The sequence below is a fragment of the Chelon labrosus genome, assembly GCF_963514085.1.
Source record: "Chelon labrosus genome assembly, chromosome: 10".
Lineage (NCBI taxonomy): Eukaryota > Metazoa > Chordata > Actinopteri > Mugiliformes > Mugilidae > Chelon > Chelon labrosus.
The window spans coordinates 3,753,287-3,774,132 of record NC_140360.1 but is presented as its reverse complement, the minus strand read 5'-3'; the positions used below and the strand labels follow the sequence as shown (position 1 = coordinate 3,774,132).

Below are 20,846 nucleotides of genomic sequence, written 5' to 3'. Positions count from 1 at the left end.
GCACGACTTCAGATTTTTTTTTTTTAAGTCGACTGTTTTGTCAATCTCTGATGACGTCACTAATAAAAACACAGTAGAAAGTATTGAAATCTATATTCTTGACCTGAATACATACGCTGAGAACAGACAGCTCATGTGCTACATACTGTGAGCTGCAGATATGTATAGCCTGTATAAAAACATGCAGCACCTCGGCACCATCAATAGCATTTAATAGTACTCCACAGCGAGATGTTATATCTCTAAATCCTTCTCCATGTCCTGCAGCTAAAGGTCTAATAACTTTATCAAATAGTTGATGTGCAGCCTCCTTCTCTCTGTTTCCACGGGACGTTTGGTGAAGTTGTTAACTGACTGCTGTCAAGAGGATTTAGACCGTTCCTCTGCTAGCATTAGCGTTAGCCTTTTCAGATGCATTGCAGTAGTACTTTAGTTGTATTTCAGGACTGACATGTCACGGTAGTATGGGCTTCATCTTTAGTGAAGTATTTCCACACACTTGAAGAACCGCTGCTAGTTTGCTGCAACGACCCACTGGGCTCCTCACCTGTCTTCTAGGAGGCGTCCATGTTGTTATTGTCACGTGATCAGGGACTAGTCGACGTGAAGTCGCCAAACCGACCGGACGACAGACTAGTCTGTACAACCCCAACTATGCAACCACTCTCATCTGTGTAGTATGTGTGCCTGTAAGCCTGCACGAGTGCACACATGGGGCCCACTCTCGAGTTTAAAAAGGCAACCAGTTACTGTCAACTAAACCGCAGTGGTGATGTGGGCAGAGAGATAAACACATAGAGCAGCGGTTGGCAGCATTCTTCCTGTTTCAGACACAATCAAGACCACTATATATTTCAACCGCAGGCAATCATGGTCAGACAGTGATCCACCACTCTGCTACCGAACGCTCGATGAGGTGTTGTAAAGCTTGTTTATAGGACTAAAACTAACAAAGGCAAAAATGTTGGCGTGCCAACTCTGGCGACCTGGGATCTGAATGACACAACATAGGAACGCAACATCTGAATATATAGGACAAAATAAAACAAAAAAAAACTTGTTTCGGTTTAGAAATGAATTGAGGTTTAAAGTTCTCGCTTAAAACTTGGAAGCGATCTGTTTACCAAACAACGTCATCCCAAGCTCCATTTGGAAGAACAAACTCATCTTTAAAGCCAACATGGACCAGAGAGTCCCATCAAGTGCTGCGCAAAACATGCAAACATCTGCAAACCCTCACGGATCAAAAGCTACAGAGCAGCTGCTAAACAGAACCTGATGTCATTTCGTCAGCTGGGATTATTATGCAACAATCTACTCATTACCGCTTTTCTATCTCAGCGTCTTCTCTTTAGCATCTGGTGATATTCTGATCAACGACGTAGTGGAAGTGTTTTCTTTGTATTGGCTCATAGGAGTGAACACAGAATACAGTTTGGACCATATCCATGCAAGACAAAGTCGGTTTAGCACAGTGACGAAAACTTGCAAGATAATACCTTTTCCAAAATACTACCTACTTAGCTTCGTGGCTAGCTGATAAATCAATGGGCCACTACTTGTTATGTATAGCTAGTCACATGTTTGTGTGAATATCGGTTTGCTAGTCACTCTAACCTTGTCAATGGAAATTGCGTTGTGGTATTGGTTGGGGGGTATCTAATGATCCAATACTGATCTTTTAATATTGAGCACTGCCTGATCCAAGCCCCTAAGCGATCTTAACTAAACAAAAATTCAGTCTCTTCTTATCGTACTTACACTCTCCTAGATCAGGTGTGCACCATGCGACTATATTAAAGGGGAACTACTGTTTTTTACCAACTGGACCTTATTTCTGGCATAAAATACGGTCGTTTACTCACCCATATAACTTTTGTGTCATTTGCACTCGTTTAGGAAATAATTAGATCCGCGTATATCCATATAGTGGGAGTGAATGGGGCACCGAGTCGCAGCCTCTAAATAACGCATTACCTGCAGCGAAACTCGTTCATTTCACTAATATTTTGTTATGATACGCTAGTGCTATTCCCCGTTGAGTCCGGAGTTACCTGTTATCACCATCTTCTGATCTGGATAATCAGTGGTCTACCTGTAATTTGCTACTGCTATGGTTCGTCTGCAACCTCAGAACCAGAAAAATATTCAGCCATGTTGCAAAAAACTAGCAGTATGATACAAAAGTTATATGGGTGAGTAAACGACCGTATTTTATGCTAGAAATTACGTCCAGGTTGTAAAAAACAGTAGTTCCCCTTTAAGTGCAATAGTGTCAAGAAGGTAGCTCATACCTTGGCCCCAAGAGCTCCAACAGACGGCGAAAACTTGTGTTCTCTACTACAGAAAAAATTCTAGTCAGCCAACTCCATAAACTCCCTAACCCTCTCTGGAATATTTCTGGCCTTGAGGATGTCTTCTCTTCTTCTTTTTTAAACATTCAGTCTTTGTTGTGTCGGTGCAGCCTATGCCGGAGTGTTTGTAGGTGGTGAATCAAGCCGATAGTACAAAATGATGATCTCCTTCTACCAATTCACCAAACATCCACATTGCACAATTTACAAATTTATTTTACTAACCCATTTGGCTGAACCATGCACCTCCGGCTGCATGGTTTTGATTTATGGCAGACCTAAAACAAATAACTACAAAAGATCGGGCTTGGCTGAAGCCTGTTCTGGGGGATTCGATCATTTAAAAAGAAATTCCCAATAAGCAAGCTCAACTTTCATATCACAGACAAGTGTCGGAACTCAGGTTGTCGCTTCTTGTCGCCAGGATCCATTGAATATGTGTTGCAGCTTGTCCCTCTCTGACTGCTAATGTGGGTGCACTATTACTTTTGCAGCCTGGAAGACTCTAAGGCATTGTACAAGCTGCAACATCCAGACAGCATGGAAGTGCCAAAACCCGCAGCTCCTCAAATGGATACTTAAGGTTGGCTATGAAAACGAGAACAAAACAGGTAAACGCGCTTCCAAGACGGCGAGGGCATCTCGGTAAATCTATGGATGACGTCGCGGCTCGATCGAGGAACGCACACTGTGCGCAAACTGGATTTAATATCAAGTCCATGGAAACACTCTACTCCGCTCAATTTGGGAGTCCTGAAGAGGAAACCACAGCGAAGGAGGTTTACAACTTTATGGAGGGTTACAACAGAAAACAGCTGGCAGAGTCGGAGCACTAAAAACAAACCTGGGATGCAGAGCCTGGTCCCCAGAACGGTAATTACTGTCACCGCTATAATGGATTAAAAACATCTTCCTCTGGTGAAACATGTGTTATTCAGTACTCGGTCCTATTCGGTGCAAACAAAGAAACGTTTACTGGTCAGACTGTGTTCTGCTGCCTGAGGGAGAACGGCAAAGATCTGAATCACGCAGTAGATGCACATTTTCACACCCACACGGGGTAATCATGACACATCGTTCTGCTCTCGGTGATGGACAAACCCTGACAAGTACAGTACAGTACACGCGTGACCTTTGCAGCTGCAAAGCCCCCACCAGCCGAGACCTGCCTACATTTCCACAGAAGTGACACAAGTTGTAAACAACTACCTGACACGTCAGGAGGAAAAACTTTACACACACACACATACGCTCACTCACGTGCAGACGTGCGTCCCTGTAGACAGACGACGAAAACAGACAGCCTTTCCTCTTCCCGTCCCCGTGTGCTCCGGGACGGGACCCCACCTCCACACCCCCTGACATCTGCTACGCACAAGTGGGCCCTTTTTCTAATATTTTTAGCCTTCTGGTTAGAAAAAATAAATAAAAAAGGAAGCTGAAGTGAGTGAAAGAGATGCTTTCTAACCCTCCCCTTCCTCGCTGCACATTCTGCCAGCCGTCACAGTAAGGCAACAGTGGCTGGACTGAGCGAGGGAGGGGTTGAAGACAGACAAGAGATGCACACATGCATACAAATGTAAACACAAATACACAGCGACAGAGAGACATGCACACATCTCTGGAAACTCTCTCTCTCTCTCTCTCTCTCTTGCCCCTTCCCACTGGTTTCTTTTTTAAAAATAGTCTTGATATTTAGACAATGATGGGCATTGTGTGGGAGTGGTTCATTGCTGAATACAGTCATGGTAACTGTGAGCTCAGCTTCAGCTGCAAATGGTCAATGAGGGCACAGATTGAACATACACTTTGAGGGGGAAACTCTTGCTGCTATGAAAGAAACTCTGTGATTTTCATTTAAAGTACGGTGGGAGTTAGTATTTAGGTTTTTAGATCATTATCTTTAGGCCACTTTGCTACAAATGAGCCAAAAAAAACAAGCTGTTTCACAGATAGAAGCTTCTATATTTTGCATTTCATTTATTAAATATTTGATTGGTTAGCGCTGATGCCTCACAGCAAGAAGGTTCTGGGTTCTAATCCATGGGCCGACTGGTTCCTTTCTGTGTGGAGTTTGCATGTTCTCCCTGTGTCTGCGTGGGTTCTCTCCAGGTTCTCCAGCTTCCTCCCACCGTCCAAAGACATGCTGGTTAGGTTCATTGGCCGTAGGTTCCAGCCCCCACCCCCGACCAAGCGGTTACAGAAAATGACTGCATGAATTTTTGATTGACTGCACCAAAATCTCAAACCAAACCTGCATGAAATAATCGATTTATCCATATGTTTTTGCTTAGTGATGCTCAAAACATCCAGATGGGGATGCTAACTTTTTTTAAAATCAATTTGTTAACGTGAACAAACAGGTGCATTTTTAAGAATTTTAAATGATCTAAAACAAACAACAAGTCTTGTTGTTTTTCGAGACCTTGTCAGTGGAATTCAAGGTCAGTTGCGTGGACAACTTCCCACACGAACTACGTGCAGCCACGAGCTTATGAGATCCAACGGAAGGCAGCACTAGCTACGTCAACGCAGTTGCTAGTAGGGATGTGCGATATTTCATCGTTTACGATATATCGTCAAAAACGTTCCCCAAGGTAAGAATATGTCATCTCGCGATAAAAACGATAAATTCCCATAGATGACGTATATATGTGCGTGACACACTCGCAGCCCAACACGTACGGAATATTGACAAATTGACAATGGAGGAAGGCGGAGCAGATACACCGGGCAGCGAGGAGCTCGTTCCTAAACAAGGCTCCACCTCCATTATCTGGTTTGGTTTTAACCCCTTAACACCTGAATTGATTTTTCAATTATATAAAGAAATTAAATATTAGTATTTTTGCGTACCACTCCGGCCGGTCCTACGAGAAACTAGTGCTTGCAAAAGGTTCCTAGGAATTTTTTGAATGTGCACAAACCAACATTGGAGTATTACATGCGTTATTTCGGCTGCAGTCTGAACAGAAACAGTGCGTCGCGAATTCCTGACATGGGGTTAAAAAGTCTGATGCGAAGCAGCAAATTACAACATGCAAGGTTTGCAAACAAATAGTGCATAAAAAGGACAGTAACACCGTTAATTTGTTCCACCACCTCAAACACAAGCACAAACCAGAATATGAAGAAAGACAGAAAATGCGCAAGGATGCAGAAGCAGCGTCGACTTCATCCAAAGAGTCCGGTAAAAAAACAACTCAGATAAAACTTGCCGATGCATTATAGTCAAAAAGATTAGGCTGAATTGGTGTTTATTTATCGTCATTTTTATCGTTACCGTGACAAATACCAGAAATTATCGGGATACATTTTTTAGTCCATATCGCCCATCCCTAGTTGCTAATGAGACACTTTCTTTTAGACGTTTCAGTCAACCTTTGCTGTCATATTAACATAATTTCTATCAGTTCATCAGAGCACATTTCCCACTCGTGAGGATTTAATGCATGGTGAAAAAGTAAATTTCTTAGTTTTGCAGCCAAAGAAAATCACGTTCGAATGAGGTTTGCAATTTAGCTGTCAACTAAAAGTTGCTAATTCTCAGCTCAGTGATGAAGAGAGGTGTGTTTATTCTGTCAAATCTTATCTGGAATGCAAATGGTGCAAGCGTGAAGCAGGTTTCTCCCTTTGACGATAGCAACCTCAGTCTAAGTAATTTACAGACTTGACCTTCAGCACCGACAGAAACGCCCTCGCTCTGGCTCTGTATTCCTATTTTTTGTTTTTAAACATCCATCAGAGCTGAACTTTATCTCGAAAGGACAACAACGACCCAAAGTTCTGTAATAGCCGCTAATCTGACAGCGCGCTGGCTTTTACGCGCTACAACACAGCCTGTGTGTTTGAAGCCTTGTGTACTCGAATCCCACCCTCCGCTGAGAGTATCTCACTGGTATCTGAGTTCCTGCATCATTTGTTGGCATCAGGACCAGCATGTGTGTTAATAAACGAGTGTGTGTGTGAGTGCACGTATGTATCCGAAGGGTGGGACAGGCAGCGGAGGGAACAGAGACTGCCTGTTCCCGAGGTGAGGTCAGCATGTCGCCATGATACACTTCCGTTCCCTAGCCGGACTCCTGCTGCAAACACACACAGAACTTTCTCACTGCAGTAACACCACCGACCACCGCCCCCCTCTCTCCCTCCCGCCGCATTCGTTCATACTTACTGGCAAAATGCAGCATCTGTTTTGCCTGAGAACGCTCCCCAGGCGCTGCGATGTGGCCCCAGTAAGTGTATGACATCAGAGAGAAGCGGGGGACGGTGGTGATTAATTAAGTTGAGTGTGCTACAGTAGTGAGACCCAGACCTGATCTGGTTGCAGCCTCAGGCTAACGCAGTCATTTGCATCCAGTTTTTTTTTTTTAAAGCTGCAGGGTTTTCCAGGTGAGGGTGAATAGCCGCCACTATGGACCCAGTGTGGCTGCATCTGCCACGAGGGAATGTGAACCAGCCTCTGTGCTGAACAGGGCTGGTACACACAGCCATCATGTGTCATTTCTGGACCATCAAACCTCTCGGTTACACCCAATAATTACAAATATAGAATAGCTACTGTACGCCGAACACAAACGCGGTGTTGTGCTGCAGGGCGACGAGCGTTTCTGTTAAAGCAAGCCCCTGAGAAGTTGGGTCTTTTTCATCGCAAGCTCGCTTCCCGGTTAAAACGCATAGGCCTACCGACGTCAAGCTTATCTGCACTGAACATACATGTAGTTCGTGGTGTGAGAGAACATTTAACACACTGCTGTTAGTAAAGGAAAGGTCGGACAATGTTATCTTGATGTCAGTCCGTGGCTGTTTTTACTCGCGCTGCAGAGCAGGATAGAAAGGGCGATAAGGCGCGATCGTGACGCGGTGCCAACGCTAATTGGTCGATGTATGACGAACACGACGGCCATTAATACTCACCTGCCAGCGTCCTTACAGAGAGCACACTCAGCACTAACTCGTTATCCCGATCAAACGACAAATATTGCCAGTTCATTAGGTACGCTGGTGAAAACGAATGCATTCTAATACGACACTAAACCTCAGCTTTGTGAAGGTTATTGTGCAAGATCCTGCTACTTTACCTTCAACGCTCTTCACAACCAAGCTCCATCACGTCTGTCTGAACTTCTTAAACTAATATACACCCTCCACGTTCCCTCAGGGCCTCCTCCAATTTGCAACCTGCACCAACTGTCCGACTGCCTACCACTGGGTTTCAGAGCATTCACTTCCAATCCAGACTCAAAGCACAACTCCATCTGACCAGTTTTCCCTTTATCTCATTTCTATATACATCTAAATCTGCCTTTATTTTCATGATGTTTCATGCATTGCTGCTTAAAATAACAGAGGGGGGGCTGTTGATTCAACCGTGTGTTCATTTACATTCCTACTGCATCAACGATCGGTATCAGGAGATCGGAATCGGGGGCCATCTTTTATTTTGGCAATCCCATTTTAGTCAGTGGGCTAGATTAAACAACAGAAATACCTTTTGCATTTAATTCAATATATGCAGTTTAACGGCACAGCAGTCTACATCCTTCATTACCACCTTTCTGATGCTGTTCAACAGTAGAACAGCCATAAAGCTGGAATTAGAAGCAGGACTGTTTTATTAGTCCACTAGTGTACCTAATGAACTGAGTGTAAATCACAAACTTTACGTCTCCATCATAAAATCACCGTATCATGAGTTATGACTGAGTAGAGGGGGAAGGAAAAAAAAGTTAGAGGAAAGTCAGACAGCTGATCCAAGCTGCCTTTCCCAGATGTTGTCTTTATTCCTTTTATGTTGACACAGCTGGGACGAACTAATGGAACGCAATTAAAGAAGCAACCGGGCCTCAAAATGCGTAGAGATGGACTAGTTTCACCTTGAAAATAAAGGTTTCTCACATTTAAACAGAGCACCTGTTGTTACTTAACTGGGTTTATGAGTCAAAATGTGCAAATGGGGCAGATCCTCGATTCAAATTAATCTCTAGACGGGACGAAGGGCTACGGGAAGCGAAAACAGCAAACAACTGTCTACACGAAACAAAAATGGGACGGGGAAACTTAGCTAATGCTCTCATTCCAGAGGAGTTATAGATGAGATATTGTGCATTTCAATGTTGCCCTGTTATCATTCAGGCTCCTCTGATTGCTGGACAGACTGTGGTTCTCGGGACGCCGATCATCACCACATATTTTGGATGGTGTGAAATCATATAAAGCACTAAAATTTAACTTTTAACAAGATGAAACTTTATTCTGGGTCTCTAAATTCACAAAGGATTAATATAAATATGTGTGAACTGAGCGTCGCTGCTAGAGAAGCCATCACAGACACACCCTCTTTTGGATGACTGGTACAAAATAATCCAGGAAATTTTCATAAAGGGTAAAAAAAATTAAGTTGCAGGAAACTAAATTTGAAGAAATTTGGAGGAAGTGGAAGAAATATATTTACATTTATTTAGATATATTAATTTCCTCTATGGCAAAGTGACTACATGTTCTGCTTTAACGTTTTGAAAAATGTAAAATAAACTCAAATAAATACAATAAACTAACACCTGTCACCTGGCCACCTACTTTCAAAACAGCGCACGTGCACAAGCGCTCGCGAAGAAACGTTTTTTTGTTTTGTTTTCTTTACTTCAAAGACAGTTTTCTAATTGACAGTTTTTATTGCTTATTTTAACTCATATTTATTAGTTTTATATTTAACGACGATTTAAGATTAATTTATACTGTCCTGCTTGTACGGCGCTTTTTAAAAATGTGCTTTAAAAAATAAAAATTAACAGACAGTGACTGCACTGACGCAGGAACGAGCGGGGGGGATGATACAAGGGAGGTCAGTGAACGCATCATATGACTCCATTCGGAGCGTTTTTAATGTCACTTTAATGAAGTGCGACACACACCAAGTCACTGGAGCCGCTGCTTTTCCGCCATTTCGTCTAGAACCGCGACCCAACACTAGGTTCTCACATGATAAATGCGTCTACTGCAAAGATTCAGACATTTCTAGTCCTTCCACATTAAAAGTTATTTGCGTTTTTAATACATTAACAGAGAACCCGAAGTGCGCAACTGCACACTCAACACATGCGCAGGGAAAACTCAGCATCACGCATCTTTTTTTTCCTCCAAAGCCCCTCCACACTCACTTACTCGCACACACACACAAATTCAGACTATTAAGTGAAGCAAATTAAAAACTAAAAACTATTTTCCCTCCAAGCTGAGAGCCTGCCTCGTCTTACCTTGCTCATTTTCCCGCTACTCATATCCCCTCGGTTTTAAACGCAGCCCCTCATTCTCAGGAAAGCCATCAATAACGCGGCCTGGTAACTATGAGATAACTTGTTTTCTTTACTCTGGTCCACCCTCGGCTCTGGGGCTGAGGGGGCGGAGCCACACGCAGCCAAAAGCATGCGTGGAGTACTATTACCGGGACCATCTGCCCTCTGATTGGTCGGTTCCCGGAGGAGCGTAAAGATCCTCGCTCCGGATTGGCTGAACCAACCGCTCTTATATTCCCAGAGGAGGTTGAGCAGTGATTGAGGTGTTGAACATTTTGTCACATATTATATTTTTAAAAATTCTTTTTCTAAATAGATGTATAGATTATTCGGTACTATATTAGCTTTTAGGACATATAAAAATATATTAATTTAATTGTACAAATATATAAATTAAAACAGTAACTATATACATATTAAATTTAATTAAATTTGTTTAAAAAAGCGTCTTAGCAACAACAAATATACATGTGCACACATTTGTGATTAAATACCTGCAGGATAATTGAATTAAAATGAACTAATGTTGCTTTTTATTCCCTTTTATATAAGAAAAAAACATATCAGCACGCTCAGGTGGGTGGATCTGGCTGCGCTGAGGTCATGACAGAGGTATTTAGCGTGGCCCAGAAGTGAGATGAACATGTAAACAAACATGCAGCTATGTGGCTCACACACGTGCACTGTGGCGTTTTAATGATGGGGGCCCCACGCATGTGCAACGGGGGCTTCCTCCTCCTCCTCCTCCTCCTCCTTTACATACAACCCTAACATGCACATATGTTCTAGACATCTACTGTTAGTTCATGTTGCCAACTAGATTATATTAAGTAGGATTTAATTCCACACTTTTTTCATTGCACATATATTTTTCTGCACGAGAAAAGGAAATTCGTGCATGTATATTTTCACAAGATATATTTTTTCATCCTCTCCTACACTACTAAGAAATACCTCCGTACTCAGTAGTCCCTGCCTTGTCTTTGGCTCTGTGCTTTCAGTGCCCTTTGACCCTCACTGAATCCCCAGCATGCAGAGACGCAGATGTGCTTTGACTGAACACCTGCAGAAGATTTCAGCTGAGCAGTGACTGGTGTGTTAGCAGCGGCACCTAGTGGCAAAGCAAAGGAAACGCACCAAGTTTGGAAGCACTCATCCCTAGCTATCAGGGTTGTTGTATTTTTTTGCCTTAAAAAGCTGCAGAACATGTTCCACATCCAGCTTTCTGTTGGCACTTATAAAAACATGCACTCATCTTTGAATTCTTGAACTTTAGAAATTAAAAACAGGCAGCAGTCTGGCTCAGCGTAATCGAAACAAGACAGCGGCCGACGCTCTGCACGTGCTCATGGTTGTTGATTACGCTCTGCTGCGTGTACCATGTCAATGCATGCATGCACGTGCGTTCCTTTTGAGTTGCCCGTCTTAAATTGTTGGCCCGCGACATTCTCCAGTCTCAGTCTGCTAATGCACACGGCATTATTTCTGTCTGCGGCCTCCATCTCTTAGTCACTTCCATATGTACACATGCAGGTATGAAGGCCGTACAGTAGACCCCTGCCAGTCAGTGCAGAACGTGACTCTGATTCGTGGTATATGATCCGTCAAACATCACGTGCGGTAATGCGGTCCATTGCTTTTGCTCATATACCAAGAATTTCTGGGGAGAATGAGTGATTGGGAGACTTTTCAGCTCCCTTTCTTTTTGGATTCCAGCGTGGAAGGATTACAAAAGGGGGAACAGAGTAGTGAGGTGAAAAAGGTAGACTAACAAAACACTGAGGGACCACGAGAGACAGGAAGCTGGTGCTTGGGATTGGAATGAGGGGTTGAGTCGGCGAGTAAAGCGGGGGGAGGGTCGCGGCGGAGGAAACAGATGAGGAGATGAGGAATTTTAGGGGCTCGTGACACTTTTGGGGGATGAACCATGAATCACCCGCCGCGCCAAATGGCCACAGTCGACGCCGCGATGCAAGGTGCTTCATGTGGGATGAAATATCACGGGGGGGGGGGCGCCAGGCCAGGTGTGTTTTGGTCGAACACAGAATTTAGAGTCTTGAGGAAGCGGAGGGACTTGAGATTCGCGCTCGGAGGTAAATGAGAACGAGGTGGACAGAGTAGGAGCCCGGGCCAAGAGGAAATGAGGGGAGGAGGAGGCCATAAGAGAAAAAAAATAAAAAACTAAAAAAAGCGGGGAGCTGTGCAGCCTGATGACTGATTGTGTAAGACAGCACTAAGCCAAAGGCTGATAAGGTGCAGCTGTTGAAGGGGGCGTTTGAGCGAGAAAGCAGCGGGTAATGCCGAGAGAGACCGAGGACACAAATGAGCACATGTTCGTTTATTGTGCCCGATGAGTTCAATAAAAACATTTTTCAGGATTCGGCTGAAAATCGACCTCCGCACATTTTTTGCGTGTAAGAAAAGAAAACATCCCGCGGACGGTTTTACCCGGGATGTGTTGCTTTTAAAGGGCGGTGCTGGGATTTGTTGGGGACTTACTGAGGGAGGAAATGGTTTATGTCTTTCCCTTTTCCCGCGATCAGCTTTCATCTGCGTGCCCACTACACACAACGGCATTCCTCAAGTCCTGCGCACATTTTGGGACAGATTATTGTTTTCAATCCACAGGAATCTAGCCTACGACAGCCACCCCCTGACTGAGCCTGGACTTTACATAGGAATTTACCTTTTTTTGTTGTTGTTCCTAACATGCAGGAGTGTGAGAACCACTATTTTTCTTCTCTATTCCATTCTATTCTGGATATTGGGGGGAGAATCTAAATTTAACCCTAACCGGTCATTGTTCCTTCCTGTGTTGGGTGTGTGTTTGTAGTGAATGCCTGTGGCTCACGGCCTCTGTATTGGTCACGGCCAATCTAAACTTTGTTCTTCGTGAAAAATTACAGGGAAGCTAGACAAATAGATTTAAAACCGTGGTCACAGTGCCAGGTCTCTGTATATTTTAACAGTCAACAGCGCACAAGAAAAGAAGCGAAACTGGTGTTATTGCGTTTACTTGCGGCGGGCTGAAAGAATAAAAAGAACCATCTCAGCCACCAGTAAGACTGGCTGCAACGGTAGCCATCACACTTCAGTCAAGATTAGAAACAAAGCGAGAAGCTGAGGTCAGTGAATATTTGTGAAAACAAACATCTGTCAACAAACGTGCAGCGAAAAGAGAACGAACCGATAAACAAGATTACTACTTTAAGTACTGACGACTTCAGTACTTTACTGTTATGTGATGAAAGTCAAGTCAGTGTCACTAATAAAAAAACATTAGAAAGTAATGAAACCTGAATAAAGACAGCTCATGTGCTACATTCTGTGAGCTGCAGATATGTATAGCCTGTATAAAAACAGGCAGCACCTCAGCACCATCAATAGCATTTAATAGGACTCCACGGCGTGCTGTTAGATGGGATAGTGTAGCAGGTATTTCTCTGAAACCTTCTCCGTGTACTGCAGCTAAAGGTCTAATACTCTCTGTTACCACAGGACGTTTGGTTAAGTTGTTAACTGACTGCTGTCCAGAGGATTTAGACCTTTCCTATGCTAGCGTTAGCATTTTTAGATGCATTGCAGTAGTACTTTAGTTCTATTTCAGGACTGACATGTCAAGGTAGTATGGGCTTCACCTTTAGTGAAGTATTTCTACACAAGTATTTCCGCTGCTAGTTTGCTGCTATAACCCACTGGGTTCCTCACCTGTCTTCTAGGAGGCGTCCTTGTTGTTACTGTCATGTGATCAGCAACTTACGCTTAAAGCGTCAAGGCACAAGAGTGAAATCGACAAACTGGCCAGTCGACTAGTCTGTACAACCCTTAGCAATGACCCTTAGTTGCCCTTCTGACAAACCAGAAGGCGGCAATCTTTTGTGAATTCCCAACTTCCTTTATAACTGCTGCTAGCGTGGACAAACAATAGCTACGCAGGGGTCTAATCCCCTAGTCAACCTGTAGACTTAGTCATTATTAAAACTCGTACTTGTGATCGTGCAGTACAACGATAGAACTGAAAACTGGTGAGTAGACTGAAATAAGTCTTCCCAGTGTCTGCTAGCCCGGTTGCTAACATTAGCTGTCTCCTCTTTATTATTAAACATATATGGAAATCACATTGTTCGTCTAACCTGGCAACAACAGAAACAAAGGAGGTCGGGACTTGACTAGTCTGGTTAGTGGTTGCCAATCTGAAGGCCAACGAAGGGTCAGACGATCAACCACCTTTGGAAACCTCTTGCCTCCATACGTTTATGACGTCAGAGCTGTGTCTGTACGTTTCCACAACTTATCAAAATTGGCAATTTGGTATTGTCACCCACCGCACACTGCTTCACAGTAGACTATGTGTTCAGCTAAAGGGTGGTACAGTGGTGTAGAGTTTGCATGTTCTCCCTGTGTCTGTGTGGGTTCTCTCCCACCGTCCAAAGACATGCTGGTTAGGTTCATTGGTGATTCTAAATTGGCCGTAGGTGTGAGTGTGAATGGTTGTCTGTCTCTCTGTGTTAGCCCTTAGATAGACTGGAGACCTGTCCAGGGTGTACCCTGCCTCTCGCCCAATGACACCTTTGGGGTAGGCTCCAGCCCCCCCATGACCCTCAAGAGGACAAGTGGTTACATAAAATGAATGATTGAATGTCCAGCTAACTGCTAACATCAACAACAGAGGGTTCACCACGTGTGTTAGCATTCTAACACTCGCTAGTTTGCACCAACTGCAACATATGTGTGCACCTTTGAGTTAGAGCACCACCTAAGTCGTCCTGTGGGGTCCATTATCCGAAAGATATTTCACTCAAGACTAAAGCGGTCGATTCCTCTAGAATTTTTCTGCTAACGTGGCTAAAAGAGACTCTGCCTCTTCCCTGGCAGAGGAAGGCGCCTGAGAGTGTCACATTAAAATCTAACTGGCAAACGTTTCCCATTAATGACTCTCAGACCTGCACCCTTGGCTGCAAGACGTTGGAGTCTCAGTGCCAGCTCTGTCTGTTCGTGATCATAACTCAGAATGAGACAGATCAGAAAAAAAAAAAAAGTTTTTATGACAGGGATATAACCCGGAGGTGGCGGTTGCATTTCTTCTGTCTTGAGTCTCGCCTACTTTGATTTCGTCCCACAGGACATGTGCATCGTTCACCAGAGCAGAGCCCAGCGCTTTATTTTCTAAAGAGAACCATATGAAACACTGACTGTCACTGCCAGCAGCTGTTTATTTCCACAATCCATCTTTACAATGGTGTTTATTGACGCTCGGCTGCTCGCTCTCATCAACATGCGTCCAAGAGCCGTCGGATAAAGAGGCGCATTTGGCTAAGTCGGCACATTTGGGTAACATTAGGTGACAGAGGATATAAAACTTGAGAAGAATATTGACAATCCAGTAATTATTCCCAAAATCAGGAGAGAATATTTTCAGAGGGAAATGTTTGGAGGCGCTGCCAAGCGAACCGCAAATAAGCAGAAAAAATGTGCAGACGATTTATCTACTACGTGATCGCTTAATAAATCGTAAGGAAACCGAGTTTTCCCATGCTACTGACATAACAAAAGCATGTGATCACAGAAGGACCTGCACGTGGAACATCCTTTCTTGTTGCCAAAGCGTTTCCAGTAAGTTCTTGGCACGGGTCGGGTGAGGAATGTATAGGCGCGGTTCTCGCCAGAACACAACGGCAGAAAGGCCTCGGCCATATCTGTCAGGTTCGGCATTTAAACTGCAGTTGCCCTCGCACACGCATGGAGGACTGCAAGAGCAAGAAATGAGAAAAACAAGTTAATTAAAAAAAAAAGAGAGAGAGACCATAAATAGATAAGACAACATCTCCTCCTGCTCCGGGATAATTGGGATCTATCTGGTTCCCACACCCATGAAGCGGGGTCGGTCACTGCAGGGATGACGTAGCCCAGAAAGGCTCCACATTCCCACGCTGCTCGACACGTGTTGTGGAGCCACTGGGACCGAACATGCGCTCTCACATGCACGCTCACTCACATGGAAAACAAGCGGATGGATGATTGCGTGCGTGCACTTCATGAAAAGAAAAAAAAAAAAAGTACACAAACATACTTAGAGAGTTCGCATAAAAGGCCACAAGCGGCGGAGTCTGAACGCAATCCAGCGTGATATAAACTGGTGGTCAGAGGTCAGGGTACTCGATGTTCTCTTGATGGCATTTTAAGATCCCTCCATCCTCTGTTTACACGACGGTAACTCCCCAGCAGGGGCCGAGGAGGCCGTCACAACGGAGCTATTGTAGCTGCGCAGATGTGGCCCCGGGGCTCCACCGCCGTCCACGTCGTCTTTGAGGACGAGGCCAAACGAAGCAGACACTCGCTCCTTGTGAGAACCCGACGCAAACAATCGCGTTTTCTATCCTCAGATCAGCACATGATCGCTCAGACTTAAAGCTCTTGAAAAAGGACTTTCTGTCACACTGACCTTTGACCTTTTGCGTTTTCCATCAGGGGTTGGAATTATAACATTAAACATATTACGGCTTGTTACATATACTGTTGATTTCATGCATTTCTTCTCATTATCGATCATTTCTGGTGCACGGTAACAGCATAAGGCGACGTTCAGCATGTCCACCCTTCATGTTTAGCTTGCTGACGCCCGCTAATTAGCATAAACACAAAGTACAGGCTGTGCCGAGGGGAGGAGTATCATCAGGTTTCTCATCACACGCCTTGACGGGACTTCAACATACTTAAAAGTAAAAGGATCGCCACCACAGCTATTGCGGTTCACCCTGAGGAGGGCATGACTGGCAATAAATATCCAACAGCCGTTGAGATATTTCGGTGTATAAGTAAAAACTAAGCACGCAAAACAGAAATGTGAACCGGTCGGTGTTGGGAAATCGTTATCAGGGAACGATCCAGGCGTTTTTAAAATGATCGGATCGGCCAAACGTTTCTAGTTATTTACTTTACGTCTGCCATAAACCAAAACCACTTCTTTGCAGCGTCAAAACTGCTCTTCCTCCTCGTCGGCTAGCGTCCAAGCTGCTTAAAGTCAAAGTAGAAGAAGAAGAAGTACTGAGCGAAGTCAGACAGAAATTTGTAAATTATGCAGATATGTGGATGTTTGGTGAAGTGGTAGTAGGAGATCGTCAAAGACTGCACTGAAACAACAACAGATATTGAACGGTGCGTTTAAAAGAAGTTTCCTGGAGGCAGCGTCAAGGTTACAGGGTTAGACCAGCCCATGTCTGAACGCACGTTTTCTAGAGCAAAGGTACGAGCTACCCTCTCCACACTACATTAACTCTGACAGCCCCATTCATTGGAGATAAAACAGCTGCACGGTGCGAACATCTGATCTAAGAGAATACAAGGAAGATAAGAACTCATGAATCTCCAGGGGAGGAAATTTAGTTTATTTAAGATCGAATCAGGACCCGCTTCAGCCCGATAGTGAATATTAAAAGATCGGTATCGGATCGGGACATCCCTGACTGACAGGGATCACCAGGCTTTAAGCTGCATCCTCAGGGGATCATGAATATCAGTGACACGCTGCTAAAACACTGTGAATCCGTGCTGCTGCTGCTGCTCCGTCGCCCCGTGACCCGTGACGTCCGGCGTCCTTCTTTCAACAGAAGCGCGCCGGCCGATATTTACACTGTCATCACATGAACGCCACATGCATGCACACTGACCTTCGTCAGCCTCATCCTGCCACTCTCACGCCTCTCCAGACTCCTTCTCTTGACAGACGGGTTCCTGACCACCAGCACCGGTTGCACCTCTCCCTCCCCACACAAGTCCGAGCTCAGGACGCAACCCATATAGGAGGAACGGGGTCCTGGACTTGGGGACGCTTTCCTCCTCCTCCTCCTCTCCTCTTGTGTCCTTTAGTCCTTTCTCCTCCTCCTCCTTCTCCTCCTTGGTCCTTCTGTGCCTTCGTCCCCTCGTCCTCTGAACGGGCTCCGGCTCCTGGGCTCCCGGGCAGCTGTTTTTGTCAGCTGGAGAGGAGGAGACCGAGGCCCTTCCCCTTTTCCTGGCTCTCGCTCAGCCCTGCTACGGGGACGGAGGGAAGGATACGCTCTGGCCCCCTCGGCTCCTTTCTACACTTTATGAAAACACCTCTCTCCCAGCCTCGGCCCCGCTGCAGACAACATGTGGACTCCCCATTTTTCCTGCCCCCGCCCCCTCTCCACCAGCTCCTCTTTGTTCACTTACAAACACCCCCAACTTTCTGAAAACACACCTAGCTCCCCTACTTTTGCTTTCTGTCTTTGAGCTAATTACCACATCTCTCTTCTTCTTCTTCTTCTTCAATGTTTAAAGACTCGTCCTCTCATCCCGTGAAACTCTTCTTTATTCTTTCTTTCTTTCTATCTTTTCCCTTTCTTTCCCAGTCCTCCCATCCCAAGAGCTCCCTTCCCTCTTTCCTCCCGTTCCTCCTGCCTCTACCCTTCTGCCTAGGTTGCCTCACTCTTACATATACAATCACCTCTCTGTTCTCACCCCCACCCATCTCCCTCTCGCTCTCTTTCTCTCTCTCTCTCCTCCTCAGCACCCCTCTGTTTCCTGCTCCCAGATACAGGCGGTCTCTCCTTCGCCGGGGCAACACATTGTTGGCATTGTCTAGAAAACAACCAAGACAAACCACGACAGCGGCAGCAGCTGTTTTGGATGCTGCGCCGAGGCCAGTGACTCAGGGAGGACTGAGCGTTCGTCAGACTGAGTCCTCCCTTGTTTACACCGCAAATGGCCTGTTTGTTGCGACGGTGCGACAGAGTCCTCTTTCACCGCGGAATCTCTACCTATGTACGCGGGACCCCAACGTCAGATGCGTCCGTGCATTGAGCTGCAGAAGCTTGTTTTTGTAATTCGAGAGAAACGATCACGTTTCTGTGTCTCGCAGCCTCTTTGCTGTTGTTTATTTTGTTCTCCCTCGAGAGTCTTGGCTGCTACGCGAGCGCTCACAAGGCTTGGAAGAGTGAGACCGTACCCCTTAAAAGGCAAATTCTTGATGCTCCTCCAAAAAAAAAAAAAAAAATCCCCTCCTCCCAACTTTTTATGGACTCTCTCTACGTTCCCCCTTTCCTTCCCGTTTAGTTTTCTTCTCTTCACACACAGAAACCACTGGCCGGGCAGAGTTGCTGCCGAACAAGGCAAGGTGTCCTTCTTCTTCTTCTTCTTCTTCTCTTTTCTCAGGCCTGCCATCGATCTATCCATCCCTCCTCTGTTTCTCCATCACACCCAGACATGTGCACAAGAAGGACAAGCTATTCATCAAACCCTCTGTCATGTATTTAATTAAACCATGCAATAAATAAACCATCAAATAGTTGGATTCGTTCAGCTCAAGCATCAAAGGTGCCACCCTGTTATGAGATCTGTTATTTGTTGCTGGCTGTGCTCAGTGCAACCCTGTTGGGGTCACTCAGGAACAAGGAATAAAGGATTAATAAATCCTTCACCATTAAGCAAACTTATTTAAGACGTATTGATTTTAAAATATGTGCTCTAGCTGTAAATGTACTACATACTTTTGTAGGAATAATGCATAAACATGTCAACACCTTATTGATCCTTCCTGTGTATATGGTACATATTTACTTCTGTCTCTGTTTCTTGTACATTTCTACATATGCACATTTTGTAAATTGTTTGCTTATTTTATTTTATTTTCACTTAGTTATTTTATTTTATTTTCACTTAGTTATTTTATTTTATTTTATTTTATTGTATTTTCTCTTATAGTAATTTTCTTTTCTTTTCTTTTATAGTTATTTCATTTTATTTTCACTTATATTTTTTTATTTTATTGTATTGTATTTTCTCTTATCGTTATTTTATTTTATTTTCACTTAGTTATTTTATTTTATTTTCATTTATAATTATTTTATTTTATTTTATTTTATTTTATTTTCTCCTATAGTTATTTTATTTTATTTTATTTTCATTTATAGTTATTTTATTTTATTTTATTTTCACGCATAGTTCTTTTATTTTAGTGTATTTTCTCTTATAGTAATTTTATTTTATTTTCACTTAGTTATTTTATTTTCATGTAGTTATTTTATTTTATTTTATTTTCACCTATAGTTATTTTATTTTATTTTATTTTCATTTATAGTTATTTTATTTTATTTTACTTTATTTTCACTTTTATTTTATTTTATTTTCTCTTGTCGTTATTTTATTTTATTTTTAAATTCAAAATTTTTATTTATTAATTTATCAACTATCTTACACTTCTTTTTATTTTTACTAATGGTTCTCAAAAGTGTTTTTTATGTGCAACTGCTCTATTGTGACCAAGTAATTTCCCTTGTGCATCGATAAAGTCTGATCTCAGCATGAAAAGCATCATTACAGTACACCGACAACCTAGCATTAAAATGAACAGGGATCTCAAAAATAGTCGTAAGCCCCCCCACCTCCACTTCCAGATGACCCCAACCCCTCCTTCTGCGTTCCTCTACTCTGTGCACGTCTTGCAGGCAGCAGGTCTCAGACATGAGCTCAGGCTGCAGACGGTGTTTACAACAAGCCCCCCCTCCAGGTTTTACATGCCATGAAATTAACTCCTTCTAATCAACTCAGGTCCTGCCAGCGGGCGAGTCGTGCGTGACGTGGAACGACACCCCGCGGTTTGTAGACCGAGCCATTATTACGGCCGGTTTCAAAGCCAAAGCAAAAGAGCCAAACTGTATCTGATCTAAAAAGTCTGGTGCTAAAAATAAATTTAAAAAAAAAAACAAACAAAGAAAAACAACTGGAAGCATGATCTTTCTGGAGAAAACGCTCTTCACTCATTGCGCAACACCTGGCACTTGACGGGAGACTTGGCAGAAATCGCTTTCCGTCTGGGATCAGTGATTAAGATTAATGGTAGATTTCAGGAGAGTGGGAGTTTGATGATAGAGGGCGTCTGGGACAGAAGGGATAACATCTAAGAGAAGAGCTGAGACAGACAAGATAAACCTGAGTCCTAATATGGAGACGTGGGGAGAAAGAGAGAAGGGAACAAAAGCTGAGGAAACAAAAGGAGAACAGAAATAGACACGGTTGTGGTGATGTCAGGGGGGCGACGCTGTCCGAGCGCTTCTTCCACACACTTCCATCCAACGTCGTCAGTGGGGCTCTCTGGAAGTCGTAAAACAGAAGCTTGTACACATTAACATCCCCTCGTCATAAACAGCCCCCCCTCCCTCCCTCCTCCTCTCCTTGGCCC

The 20,846-nt window shown here is 44.0% G+C and overlaps 1 protein-coding gene across 2 annotated transcripts in view; it reads right to left on the bottom strand.

Moving 5' to 3' along the window:
* tns2a (tensin 2a) overlaps positions 1-18,086 on the bottom strand; it is a 58,864-nt gene extending 40,778 nt beyond the window's left edge. For both annotated transcript variants that reach the window (XM_084554043.1, XM_084554044.1), the window contains exon 1: positions 17,317-18,086. In XM_084554043.1, the coding sequence (XP_084410169.1) occupies positions 17,317-17,445 (129 nt within the window). In that variant the 5' untranslated portion in view covers positions 17,446-18,086. The remainder of the gene's footprint in view (positions 1-17,316) is intronic.
* Between the last annotated feature and the right edge of the window lie 2,760 nt (positions 18,087-20,846).